The sequence below is a fragment of the Hylobates moloch genome, unplaced genomic scaffold (assembly GCF_009828535.3).
Source record: "Hylobates moloch isolate HMO894 unplaced genomic scaffold, HMol_V3 SCAFFOLD_14, whole genome shotgun sequence".
Lineage (NCBI taxonomy): Eukaryota > Metazoa > Chordata > Mammalia > Primates > Hylobatidae > Hylobates > Hylobates moloch.
The window spans coordinates 41,724,000-41,737,600 of NW_026652289.1; the positions used below are offsets into that span (position 1 = coordinate 41,724,000).

Below are 13,601 nucleotides of genomic sequence, written 5' to 3' on the forward strand. Positions count from 1 at the left end.
TCACAAATGCATTTCTTGTTTCTGCAACTTTTGGATCTCTGTATTTATATTCTTGTGTATCTACAGATTGTTTCTGTCCACAGAGGGCAAATAGCCTCAAAGAATGAAGGCAATACAGTGCAGGCATAGCATGGGCATCAAAGAGCCTGGGTGCAAATCCCAGTTCCACCACTGATAAGTTGTGGGACCTTTCACGAAACACTCAACTTCTTTGGGCCTCAATTTCCTTATCTGTATAATAGTAATAATAATATCCCCTCCTTAGAATGTTGGGGATTAAATTACATAATGTGTCTAAAATTCTTAATGCACTGCTTGGGGCTTTTTATTGAGTAAAGACTCAATAAAAAGTAGTTGGCATTTGTTTCTATCATTATCATTGTCATTGATGTTGATATTACTGAATGTGCTTACATACATGACGTATGAGCTGCCAAGCTTGCATTGACTATCTAGAATAGGAGTCACCAAACTTTTTCTCTAAAGGTAAATATTTTAGACTTTGAGGGCCTTATAACTCTCCATTGCAACTCTGCCCATGTTGCTGGAAAGCAGCATATAATAATACATTCACTAATGAGGGCGGCTGTTTTCCAATAACCTTTTTTATTACCAAAATAAGCATAGTTTGCTGACCTCTGCTCTAGAAAATAATAAGAGTACTGCATCCTAAAAGGCTAATGATTATTATTGCTGTACATCCTGTAAATAAACTTGCTCAGTGTGTCTGCATAGACATGAGATGGTCAGATGAACAAGGGTGACTTTAAACAGCTTGGAGCAGGGAGGTAGAAAGGTTTCTAATGTTGACCCTAAACTTAGGATCTGCACTGCCCTGGCATTTTTAAGATATAGGATGACACTAATCCACGGGGTGTTCTGGCATCCATCTGGGGACTGGAGAATGAACTGAACATTTTTGCACTTTCAGCAGAGAATGACATGATGGCTGAAAACCCTGGGAAATGTTTCCCCCAGTGGTCTGGCATTAAGGGGCAGTATCCAGACCGAGTAATGCAGAAAATGTGTTTCTGTTTCCATCCTTTTAAAAGGATTTCCTTCTTTCCGTGGATCTCGAGGAGATGAACCGTCTGGGATTTTACACATGTGGCACTCAGTGGATCTGCCTAGTGGTCAGCCTGGAAAAGATGCCTATCTCCTCCAGAGAACAGCTTGGAAGTGGTGTTTCCTGCTTCCTCCCCTCCTTAGATTCCACTTCTTTCTGCAAGACCCTTCCTTTTGAGTTAGTTCTCATGTTGATGCAGAGTAATTTTGTACTTCTAGAGAACACATACAAGTATAACCCAAAATAAAGTTTTCCCAAATCAATTGGCAAGAATGTTTTGCCCAGCAGTTGCTATGGTACAAACAAAGAAGCAGAAACCACAGCCTATTTCTAAGGTGCTTACAGACTGCTGGGGAGAGGGATCAGCATTGTACAGGACATAATCTGCATATATGTGTAGTATAAGTGTGACGTTAAAATAACATCATGCATGAGACTGTTAAATAAGTGGTGCCACTCTGAAATCATCATTAGATAAATAGAACATTTACACAGCATTCAAACCCAGTCAACCCCCTTCCTTTGCAGAGGAGGGAATGAGATCCTTCTCCCCATTTTTCCTTTTTTTTTTCTTCTCTGTCATTTCATACTCTGTCCCAGGTGAACCTCAGTGGTCTTCTAATTCATGAATTCTTCATGTGGTTTTATCTGGTCTAGAGCTTTTCCTGTCTGTGGAGGTTTTTGCTTTCACTTCAATGACCGTATGTTTTATTTCCAAGATATCTAATTGGTTCTTAATTTTGTTACCTTAATTTTGTTTCTCCCTCTTCTTGTGGCATGCCTTCTTGTTTTCTTTAGAAAATGTATTTCTTCACTCCTTTTGAGCATTTACTTATTTAAAAATGTTTTTGAGCCATTCTAATAAAACTGATTTATCTTCAGGAGATTTATGTCCTGATTTTTGATAATATTAGTCATTTGGATTTAGCATTATATTTCTTCCTGCCCAGCACCCCTGGGCAGCTTTTGGGTTCCTTTTGGCCTGAAGGGTGTTTTGGTTTTTATTTTGAGTAGTCACAATTTCCAGTTTCAATTACTTTAAATTGAAGCAGGAGCTTAAAACATTGGTGAAACAATCTGAGTGCAGAATCTCAGATTTTTACTATTTTCCCAATGTTTTTATGCTTTTTCCTTCCACTCTTAACAGTATTTTTAACCACTGACCTTTAGCAGGTTTTTTAAAAGCATTCATCCTAGCTTCCATAAAAACTCCCCAATCTACACTCATATTTCATTGGTTTCTAGAATATTTCATTACATTAAGTAATTATATTAGCAGGTTTAGTTGTCATGAATGAGTTTGGGAACAATCACAGATGACTCTTGGTAAGCCCCTCTGTATCTCCCTGGGTATCCAACTTGCAGGGAGCGTTCAGGATCTCATGTTCTGCAGAGGTCATAAGCAGTGCCAGCTAATCTGGGCTGTCATGTAGACACAGCTCAGTGGAGAGTTTTCTGGCTAAAGGAGCAGGAAAGGCCCTGGGGCAGAGGAAATCTTGGAGGGTACGGAAAGGCCATGAGACCGAAGTGTAATAAATGAGGCAGGAAGAGTGTGTGCGAGGACAGGAGGCAAAGAGAGATGGGGAGACCAGACCTTATAGAGTCCATGACTATGTTAAGGAGTTTGGACTTTATACTACAAACACTGGGAAGCCAATGACCAGTTTTAAGCCAGGAAGACAGGTGAGAGAGAGGCACCCCTGTATATAATAACTACCCATCTTCTTTCCTGGTAGAGCTGTGTGAGACTCTCACCCAGAGGAAGTGGCAGTGGATTTTGAGTCACTAAAAGAAAGATGATTTTATAATGAAAGGAGGTTGATTGGCGTGCGTGCGTGCGTGCGTGTGTGTGTGTGTGTGTGTGTGGTTGACCACTTAGGACTTCGAACATTTAGGAATGTGTGTATATCATATATATAGCATAAAAATGAGTTTCAGGATATTAATGAAATCTGAAACTGAACATCCTTTGAAATATCTCCCCCTAAAAAAAGAAAGTAAGATGGAGGGCAGCAGGGTTTGGACGACATGAAGATGCTGAATGACCCAGGAAGAGTTGGGAGCTGTCGAGAAGTTGTGTTCTTGCCATCTAGCCTATTTTCCTTCCATCCAAATAAACAGCCTTACTGAACCCTCTCCTCAAGGCAGAGTGGACATGGCAGCTGGTGCACGTAGAGGGGAAGATAAGAAAGGGAAATGTCCCCAAACTTTGGAAGAAAGAGAGGCAGAGAAGGAGGGCAAATTCTAGGTCTCCTTTTTGTACTAAAGATCTGTACAAAGACCTGATCCAGGAGCCTCTCCCGCTTCAGAGACCTCTTGGCAAGATGCATGTCTCTACACTGATAGTTGGTGGCTATGATAAATTGGTTCTTTCCCACGCCACTGACTGGTGACCCATTTTGAATTTTCCCAGCCATGAAGATATTAAATGTGGACCACACTGAGAGGGGCCAGAGAGTCACTGGCCCTATTTTCCTCCTCATTATTCTCCTCCTGTCACCTCTGTTCTAATTGCATCAATCCCTGGGGACGTGGCCACTGGTAGCTCCCAACCCTAGTTGCCATACCCCACATTTGGCCACTTAGGTAAGAAATTCAGGTTTGACTCAAGAGCTGGAAAGCCCACTTTGGAAGCATGGAGAAGGAATGTGGAAGACTGAAAGTGATGGTGGTTGCTTTGTGCCCATCTCCCAAATGAAGAACCCATCTCTGCCTCACAGTGCATGGTGCCAGCCTGGGGGACGCTGGCTGGTGCTGCTCAAGAGCTGAGAACAGAAATATCCCAGGGCTGTCATTGACATCCAGACTGTGGGAGAGAATGATTTAAAGAGATGCAGAGAGGCCATTTGGCTGGCCCCAAATTTGACCTACTTTTCCCTCTCATAAATCCAGCATTCACATAAATCTTATATTCTCCCATTCCACCCATGCTGGGTTCCGTTTTTTCCCCTTCTTCTTCTTCTTCATGAAAATAAATAAACCACTCTGTGTCATCAAATACCCATGACCCAGCCCATACAGCTCAAGGCTGCTGCTGGGAGCTGTGTCCCCAGGAGAGACTCTCTCTCAACATGACTCTCTGACTTCTCAAATGTCTTTGTTCTGGCTGTAGGTAGACATTACATCCTATTCGTTTATTGTTAGGTAGCTTCCCAGAGCAAGCAGCCAGAGTTGAAGTGGAGAACACATAGAATCAGGTCTGGTAAAAATCAACAATGGGCTGATCACATGTCCTTGCCCTATCCTCAAGCCTGGCACCTTCGTTGGGTCCAGCCACTCTGTTGGCAGCCAACATCCCACCTCTTTCCTGACCCTCTCCTCTATACTTCCACATCCTTTTATTCCTCTGCCCACCATTCTCTTGGGGACCTGCCTAGTGGCTAATTTATCCCATAAATTAATTCAGGCAGGTGTGCTGGGCAGGTAAGTCTCCTGGGCACCAGACCCAAGCTATTACTTGTTATGTGATCTTTGGCAAGTTACTTCCCCATCCTGAACCCCAGTTATCTCATCTGTAAAATGGGAAAGTTATACTAGATAACTTTCAACATTTTTGTCAGCCATAGATTAATTTAATCAAGCAGTATTTTTATGAAGCTTCCAAATTTTAAAAAGAATAGAAGGTGGTGCTGGTTGAAGTTGAAGGGGCTTGATCTCTGGCTGGAAGACCACACCTCCACTTGATGACCCTAGAGGCATTGCTACTGAACTTTGGGGCACTGTGAGGCCCACCAGGAGAGTACTGAGGTCCAGTCAAACTCTAAGTGTCTGTCATTTAATTAGTGTGAATGTGAGCTGATTCCTGAACAGGCTCAGCCTCAGTTTCTCCAACCCCAGAAATGAGCAGGTAGGAGTAGATAATGTCTAGGGCCCTTTTCATGCTAAAAGTCCATCATTTCTGGTGTGTGCTAAGGGCTGAGAGGTTTGATGGACCCTTAGATGCACCTCTTTTGGCATATTCACACTACTGCAGTTCTAGAACCAAGGAAGTCTTACAGATTTCAGATAATGGGTCTGCAAGGACAGGAGAAAGATCTCTGGTGAGGGAGACATTTTGTCACTTGCATGGTCTATAGGAGAGGTCAGTGAGCCTGAAAAAGCCAGATGCCTAGCAGAGAGAATGCAAACCAATCTCTAGTCTGTCTGGATTGTCACTCCCCTGAAAATGGTGAGCCAATGTTACACTCACTTCCTCATTGCCTTGTGTTGTGTCTATTGAGATTGCTAAAGTGTGTCAGTTGAAACAACTCAATGTTTGGCCCCATTTGCCTTCTGGCCTCATAGGGAGGGTGGAGAGGCTGGAGAAATTGGGGCGCCCACCTGCATAAGCTGCTCCTCGTGCAGAAAGTCCCCTCCTCTTCACAGACCATTGTCCATCTGGCCAGCATTGCTGGGCCCATGGCAGTGCCCTAACCAAGGTCCTTCAGATGTGCTAAAAGGCTTCATCCTTGGTTTTGTAGTCCCCTTCTGGTGCTGGGAAATCCACGTGCACAACTTACACTCTACCTGGGTATATTCATTTTCCTGGGCCCTACAGGAAGTGGCCTGGTTTGCACCTCTTTCTCACACTTGAGTTTTCACCCTGACAGAGGCTGAATGGTGGCATTCTGGTGGCCCCCAGATGCTCCTTTCCATCCTGCACTAGGACTTTGCAGGACTCTGCCTGGCCCTGAGTGTATCTGAGATTTCTGTCCACTAACTGCCATTCCTGTAGCTGCCGCCCCACTCTTCCCACCCGATTGCTTCCTCCAAACCCCTATTGGGAGAACACAGGTGTCTTCCAGAGGTCAAAGTGCTCACTCTCCTCTGCAAATGTAGATACTTTCACAATCTAAAAGCAAGGACTCCAAAAGACAAGGATATTTTATTGTGTTGCCTGCCCAGTTTCCAGTAGGCTGTGAACATGTGACTAATTCACAAAGCTAAAGCATTGGGGCGGTGGTTTTCACACTGTTTATTCTAGCTGTGGGACAGTTTCCCTCAAAGAAAACCTTAGGAGCAGGGGCTTTTGCCAGGCTTTCCTCCTCACAGCCCATCCAGCTGCCATGTACATTCACCCGCAGAAACCCAGGGCTCTGTGAAGAACAGAGCTTGAAATCACTGGACAGTGCATGGGATGTGGATGTCAGAAAGTGGGTTTCTATTTCTGCAGGGATGAAAATGCTGGAGGAGGAAGGAGTCAGGCCTTATAATTCAGACTGAGCTTCATTGTCTTTAAATTCCATTTAGATTCATATTTATTGGTAACCCAGTGGTGTGTGGGGCCAGTTTCTTTCCAGGAGTAGAAAAGACAGGCCCCTGCCCTGTAGTTGTTAAATACCTGTGTCCTGCATTGTTCCTAGGCCCTGAAGGATCCCACCCTGGCTGCCCGGAAGGATTTCCAGAGGGAGGCTGAGCTGCTCACCAACCTGCAGCATGAGCACATTGTGAAGTTCTATGGAGTGTGTGGCGATGGGGACCCCCTCATCATGGTCTTTGAATACATGAAGCATGGAGACCTGAATAAATTCCTCAGGTAAGCAAGGATTGTCTTCCCCTGCACCTGACCCCAGTCCCACCAAACCCCTGGGGTTTTCCCTGGAGCCAGAAATTATACTACTCCCTCTAAACACTTACCTCTCAGGATGAGAAATTAGATGAACACATTCATTCTTATACATCATCTCCTTAGCAGCCAGATTCAGGCCTTTGTCCCCGGTTTGTATGGAAAACAAGTTGAGGATACTATGAGAAATATCCTATACTATTCTTCCTCATTCCAAAATGGACTGAGAAGAAGACCAGGGTCTGGAATAGGTCCGGGAGGAGTCTGGAAGCCCCACAGCCTATGGCTTACAACTCCAAGATTCTAGGGCCACCCTTCTCTGACGTTGCACATAGCTTTCTCCCTTTGTGCCTTAAGTTCCTCACTTGCAAAGTGAGGCTAGTATCATACACCCCTCCTGGAAACCTTCCTGCTAGAGACTTTTTGATGATGAATAAGAAGATCCAAGGTTACAATTCATCAGGTGGCAGAGATGGTTGAAACAAAAAGGGGACCGATTTTCTTCAGGCTAATTCTAGAACTGTGCTGTTCAGTACAGTGTCCACCTATGGCCACTTAAATTTAGATTTACATTAATTAAAGTTCAATAAGGTTTAAAAATTCAGTCACGCTAGTTCCTTGGTTGCACTAGCCATATTTCAAGTACTTGTTAGTTACATGTGGCTAGTTTTTACCATACAGGGAAGCACAGTATAAATATTTCCATCAGTAGAAAATTCTGTTGGATAGTACTATTCTAAAAAGAAAGGATTTGTTGTAAGAAGGGTTTCTCCGAGCCTAGAACAAGATTGTCTGGACTTCGAGGGCTCTTAATGTAACTGGTAAGAGACTGGAATGCCAGCCAGAAGTTCTGGATGAAGTTTCAAGGGCGGCTCTCGCTTCCCAAGAGAAGACAGCATCTAGTGCAGAGTTAGGACTCCTCTGCCTTCCGCAGATGCCACTTCCAAACAGTGCCCAGATGTGGAAGGGACAGCCGTGTGAAAGTCTGTGGAACCCAAGGCCCCAGGAAGCAGATTAAACACACAGGCCCTGTATACTTAGGGTGTGGCCTCTGCGACCACCACCACTTGAATCTCATTGAACTCTGTGGCTGAGGATAAGATTTCCAAAGTTCAAATGTAAATTATAGAAGCCTCTAGCCTACTCACCAAAAACTGCTAAGCATCCTCTTGAAGTGGGACATTCAATAGGATGTTGTGGGTTTGAGGGGCAAAGAAATGAGTTGGTACCAGGCAATGGAATGGAGTACTCTCTGGAGCTCTGCTTATGAGTCAGGTTTCTATAAAGATGGCCCTGAAGACAATGAAAGCATTTGTGGGATGTTCTAAGCCTTCTAAACCTGGATTCACAATGAAATGGATTCCTTTCCTGGAGAACTTTGTCTTTAGCATAAGACAGATTTGGGTTCATATCTTGGATTCGTCATATCTTAGTTGAAAATTGGAGCAAGTTATTAAATCTTAATTTTCTCTCCTAGAAAACATGACTATTAATAACTGCTTCACGGGGTTGTTGCTATGAGTATTAAATGACTATATGTATAATGCTTAGACAAGTTTTGCAAGTAGTTCAGTGATCAGCCAATGGTAGCTGCTATTAACGTTATTACTATTACTATTTTATGAGAATTGTGAACCATGGTAGCTTCTAATCTAGGCAACACTCTTTCTCAATATTCCGGATAGCCCTCACTCTGTCCTTTTGTTCCCCTGGGGCCCAAGGGGCATGCCCTACTTTTTGCCACACCCTATCCTTACATTCAGCAGTACCTCCAGCCCCAAGAGCCACCAGCAGGGTTAAAGAGAGCTCCTAGGTGCCTCTGCACTACTGTCATGCATGATAAAAGGGAAAAGAAAGAAGACAGTAGAAGGGAAATAAAGAGTGAGAGCCTAGAGTAAAGGTAAGGAGTGGGAGAAGCAGAAAGTAAGAAGTAAAGAAAAAGGAGTACAAAAGAAACAGAAAGAAGTGTATAAGGTGAGGGGCAGTGCCAGTGCCTTGCCTTCTCCATGGCAGACAGCATGGGGAATGCACGCATGTGAGTACAGTTCTACAAGGACTTGCTGACACTCTGAAGACCTCTGTGTCTCTATGGGATCCCTTCCTGAAGACAGCAGAGGGGAGTCTCTCTAAATCAAGGCTCGACAGTCTTCCTGGGGCAATTTTGCAGCAAAATCTGAACTTTAGCCTCCACTACTGACCAGATTCCCAGTAGGTTCCATTAATCTGTCTTCCTAGGCTCTACCAGTCGAGGGTGAGATTCTAAAGAATTCTGAGACCAGAAGCTCTTAGCAACAGGCGGCACCAACCCTTCCTGGGAGGCGTCCTGTTGGCTGCTCTCACAAACACAGCCTCCATAACCCGCAGGCCGACCCTGCCTGCTCTCGCATCTCCACATTGGTGGTGTTGAGAGGCAGGCTGGAGTGCACTTTCCAGGTAGACAGAAGGGAGGGCTTCTCTGCTTCCCCCTCTTCCTTGCGAGCTGATGCAGCCTTCCTCCTTCTGAGGAGTGAGGTAGGCAGAGCCCACCGGAGATAGTAAGAGGGATGTGCTCCTACTTAATGGTGCTTTTCAGAGGAAATTGGAGAAGCAGTAAAACAGGCAGAGGCCTTGCTGTACACCAGGGCTCCTTGGTCCACAACTTCATAAATAAGGGCCCTGGGTGTGGTTACGGCTCACTGGGCTTTCTAGAGAAAAGAGTGAATGCTAAAAGTGACTGATATGACCAGGCAAGCTGTTAGAATAACAAATCCGGGCTTGATTTGGGATGGAATGGGTTCTGGGGGTACCTCAGACCCATGCTTCAAGGTCAGAGGCTCTCTCCACTGTGCACTGCTATGGCCATAAGTTACCTAGTGCTAAGCAGTGTAGTGGAGTGGTTAGGAGTGTCCCATTGCCACTGAGCGTGGACTGCCAGCATCAGCCCTGGGAGCCAGTGGAAAATGCAAATGAGCAAGCTCACCTAGCCAGTGAGAATCCTAGGGGGCAGGGCCAGGGAATCTTGGAACAAGCACTTCCAGTGTTCCTTTTAGAAGCTCTCTTTTTACAGTCACATGTCTGGTTTCAGATCCTGCTTCCTGATTTCCCATATGGCCATTCTGGACCTCTGGGACTTTGGCTGAGCAATCTCATCATTTTGTGCCTCAATTTCTTTATTTCAAAATTGAGATGGGAAAATTGAGTGAATTACAATATTTAAAACAGAGCATATAGTAAGGGCTATGGCAGTTATTTGTTGTTTTGCTAATTATTCCATAATAGACATCTAGCACCTGTGAAAATCCTAGGAAGCAGTGAAATATTAAAAAGAGTAGGTTTATTCCCTCTTCCATCTGAGTATGTCTGCTCTCATCTTAGAATCTGGTTGTGGAGTTTCACCTGTACCCACACACACATAATCTAATTTGGGGCAGATAAAAATGGGCCATAGGCAGGATGGAAAGGAAAATTTTATTTATTTCAGCGGGGCATTCCAGAGGGCAGGGACCCAGGAAGGCCTTTCTCCTTGATCTCCTGATTTCTCTCTGCCCCCTCTCTTCTCCCCACGCTCTTGCAGGGCCCATGGGCCAGATGCAATGATCCTTGTGGATGGACAGCCACGCCAGGCCAAGGGTGAGCTGGGGCTCTCCCAAATGCTCCACATTGCCAGTCAGATCGCCTCAGGTATGGTGTACCTGGCCTCCCAGCACTTTGTGCACCGAGACCTGGCCACCAGGAACTGCCTGGTTGGAGCGAATCTGCTAGTGAAGATTGGGGACTTCGGCATGTCCAGAGATGTCTATAGCACGGATTATTACAGGGTAAGGTGACTTTCCCAGCTGCAGGACTGAGCCACAAAGCTAGCGCCTTGCTTACATGTCTTTTTCATTGTCCATTAACCCTGTCACTCTGGCACACACATATACACACCCATGACCAGACATGCACTCAACAGTTATCTTTTGGCCTCTCTTGCATCTTGACATACCTGTTTATTATGTTCTCAATTGCCTCCTCCTCCTTTCTTCTTGGACATTTAACTGAACTGTAATCTGTACATTGCAGTAACATATGCATTGTGTTCTTACGTGCTTCAATACTCATTCTTCATGTAAACATACTCATACATGTATATGTATGTGCCCAAACACACACACAGACACACCCAACTTGATACTACATTTAATGTCTCCCTACCTAGTCCCAGATCTAGCCTCACCCATGACACATTTTATTCTCTGAAATTATCTTGTGATTATGTAAGAATTATCTTGTTTCCAAAAGTAGATCTTGATGAGAAGAGGAAACCTAAGTAAAGTAGCAAAGATGGCTAATATATTGCTGAGTATTATCCAAATGGACTAGAAGAGATGAGGAAAGGAAGCATGTTATCTGTTGCCAACTTTGGAGAGAGGACAGGTTAGATCTTAGAAAAGCTTTCTGATTGTGAGAAGATCCATCCTGCTCAGTTTTGCCTTCATATAGTCATCTACTTTACATTAACAAGAGTCTTATTTTGCTCCTAAAATCTTTTTTTTTTTTCTGTAAGTCTTTGGGAATCTTTTTTCCATGGATTATTGACTGATTCTGATAGTGTTATTATTTCCAGGGAAAGGATGAATGGCCGTGAGTGTCACTTATCTCAGCAAGGGGAAATATGAGTGCAACCTGAGACACAGAGATAACTTCTGCAAACTGAGTGAGGGCAGATTGCTAAAAAATACAGAAGATCCAATGCTGGGCGCGGTAGCTCATGCCTGTAATCCTAGCACTTTGGGAGGCTGAGGTGGGTGGATCATGAGGTCAGGAGTTCAAGATTAGCCTAGCCGACATGGTGAAACCCTGTCTCTACTAAAAAATATAAAAATTAGCTGGGTGTCGTGGCGGGTGCCTGTAGTCCCAGCTACTTGGGAGACTGAAGCAGGAGAATTGCTTGAACCTGGGAGGTGGAGGTTGCAGTGAGCTGAGATCACGCCACTGCACTCCAGCCTGGGCAACAGAGCGAGACTCTGTCAAAAAAAAAAAAAACAAAAAATCCCCAAAAAACAGAAAATCTATTTTTGGGACATCAAAGGGAAGAGGAGTTTGGATAAATGTTATAAGGAGAGTGTGGGACAATGTTTTGGAGGTCAAGGAATGTCTTATTCCTTTTCAGCTGTTATAACAAATACCACAAACGGGATAGGTTACAAAAAACTGAAGTTTATTTCTCATGGTTCTGGAGGATGGGAATTCCAAGATCAAGGTGCAGACAAATTAATCGTCTGGTAAAGGTCTGCTTCCTCATTTATAGATGGCCATCTTCTTGCTGTGTCTTCTTCATATGGCAGAAGGATTAAGAGATCTCTCTGGCATGTCTTCCATATGAATACATTGCCCTCATAACCTAGTCACTTCCCAAAGGCCTCACCTCCTAACACCATTACCTTGGGGCTGTTTCAACATATGAATTTGGGGGGTACACAAACATTCAGTCTATAGCCAGGATCATGGCAGCCATTTGTCTCATCTTTGGAGAAATGAGTGATCATACCATGAGTCAAATAGATATGATTGTCCTGTTGGCCTGAGCATAGTGGACCAGAGGCTGGGAATTTGAGGTGTGTGCAGATCAGTTCTATCTGGATGTTCCTGATGGCCTAAATGAGATTACTTAGACATTAAAACAGATCAGTCAAGACACTTCATTTTAGCAATAGTTTGGAGAAAAATGGAATGTTTGAGAAATGACCTTAGTGGTTAGAAAGTGACTTGTTTGTTGTACAACCAAAGAATGGCAGATGATGTATCGTCATGAGAGAATATAAGACAAAGCATAGAGTGTCCACAGCAAGCTGGGCAGCCTCACTAGCCACCTGTCCTGTCCAGTATTCCCAGGTATGGAAAAGGGGACATGATGTGGCAGTGGTCACAGACCGATGACCAGGGTAGACCTGCCAGAAAATATCAAAGAGGAGTCTTTCTTTAGTGTCTAGACCATACTTTTCATTCATTTCCAAGAGGGGCATTGGTGTGGTTACTGAGAGGGGGATGGGTCATAGATTTCCTAGAGTCTGGCTGGAGCTGGCATCATTTAATTGCCTTTCCACTTTGTTTAATGGGGTTTTCTGGTCTGTCTGACTGTGCTCAGATCTATGTTGGTGTTGATGAAAACGAGGGATGGCTCATTGTTTTTCTCTGTGAAAGGCAGATGTTTGATTATGCCAAGCTGATAGCTACTGACTTCACTGGAGTCTCAGGAAACTATGTCTGACCAGACTGTGCTAACTGGCCCTTCAAACTTGCTTCTAGATGTGCTGTTAATATTTATTGAAACTGGTTTAAAAGAGGAAAAACAAAAAATAAAAAGATCACATCCCCAATTGATATTTCTTTGTCCTTGCTTTAACAACTGTGAACTGTTGCTCTTTATGCCCGAAAGGGCTAGGAGGAATACATCTATCTAATTTCTGTGGGTGCCAGGGTAGATTAGAATTTAAGGAAGGGAGAGTGAGGTGGGAAAATGTACACACTACAGGAAACCTCAATTCCTTCTTTATGAGTGTTAAGGGCGATGTTAGCCAAGGCCAGCTAGCTTGAAATATATATTTTTGGTCCCAAGGAAGTTTGAACAAAAAAGGATAACTCTTACAGTAAAAACACAGCACACCATTGGAAATCTGTGTATTCTACTGATGAGATATTTAAAGACCAGCTTGTGGCATATCTTCATGTTCACTTACTCACAGTGTCCTAATGTATACACCACTCCTCATTCCCTACTTTTCTGTAAAATGAAAGGCAGAAGTAGATTTGCCTGAAGTCACATCAAAATGAACCCTGAAGTCTTATTATCCATATTGGAAGACATTGGAATGACAATGGAATTCTTGGATTTAGGCCGAATCTTACCTGTGTTCACATCCTAATGTGCAACCACCATTAGCAACCATGTAACCTGAATGCATTTTCCCCTAACCTCTGTTCGATTTTTCTATCATTAAAGTAAGAACAAAAATATTCACTCAACAGAGT

General features: G+C 43.9%; 1 protein-coding gene across 6 annotated transcripts in view; it reads left to right on the forward strand.

Annotated features, from left to right (window-relative positions):
• The window catches only part of NTRK3 (neurotrophic receptor tyrosine kinase 3), a 386,596-nt gene that overhangs the window by 318,947 nt on the left and 54,048 nt on the right, over positions 1-13,601 (forward strand). For all 6 annotated transcript variants that reach the window (XM_058428011.1, XM_032175496.2, XM_058428010.1 and 3 more), the window contains 2 exons: positions 6,409-6,581; positions 10,165-10,408. In XM_058428011.1, coding sequence (XP_058283994.1) covers positions 6,409-6,581; positions 10,165-10,408 — 417 coding nt within the window. The remainder of the gene's footprint in view (positions 1-6,408; positions 6,582-10,164; positions 10,409-13,601) is intronic.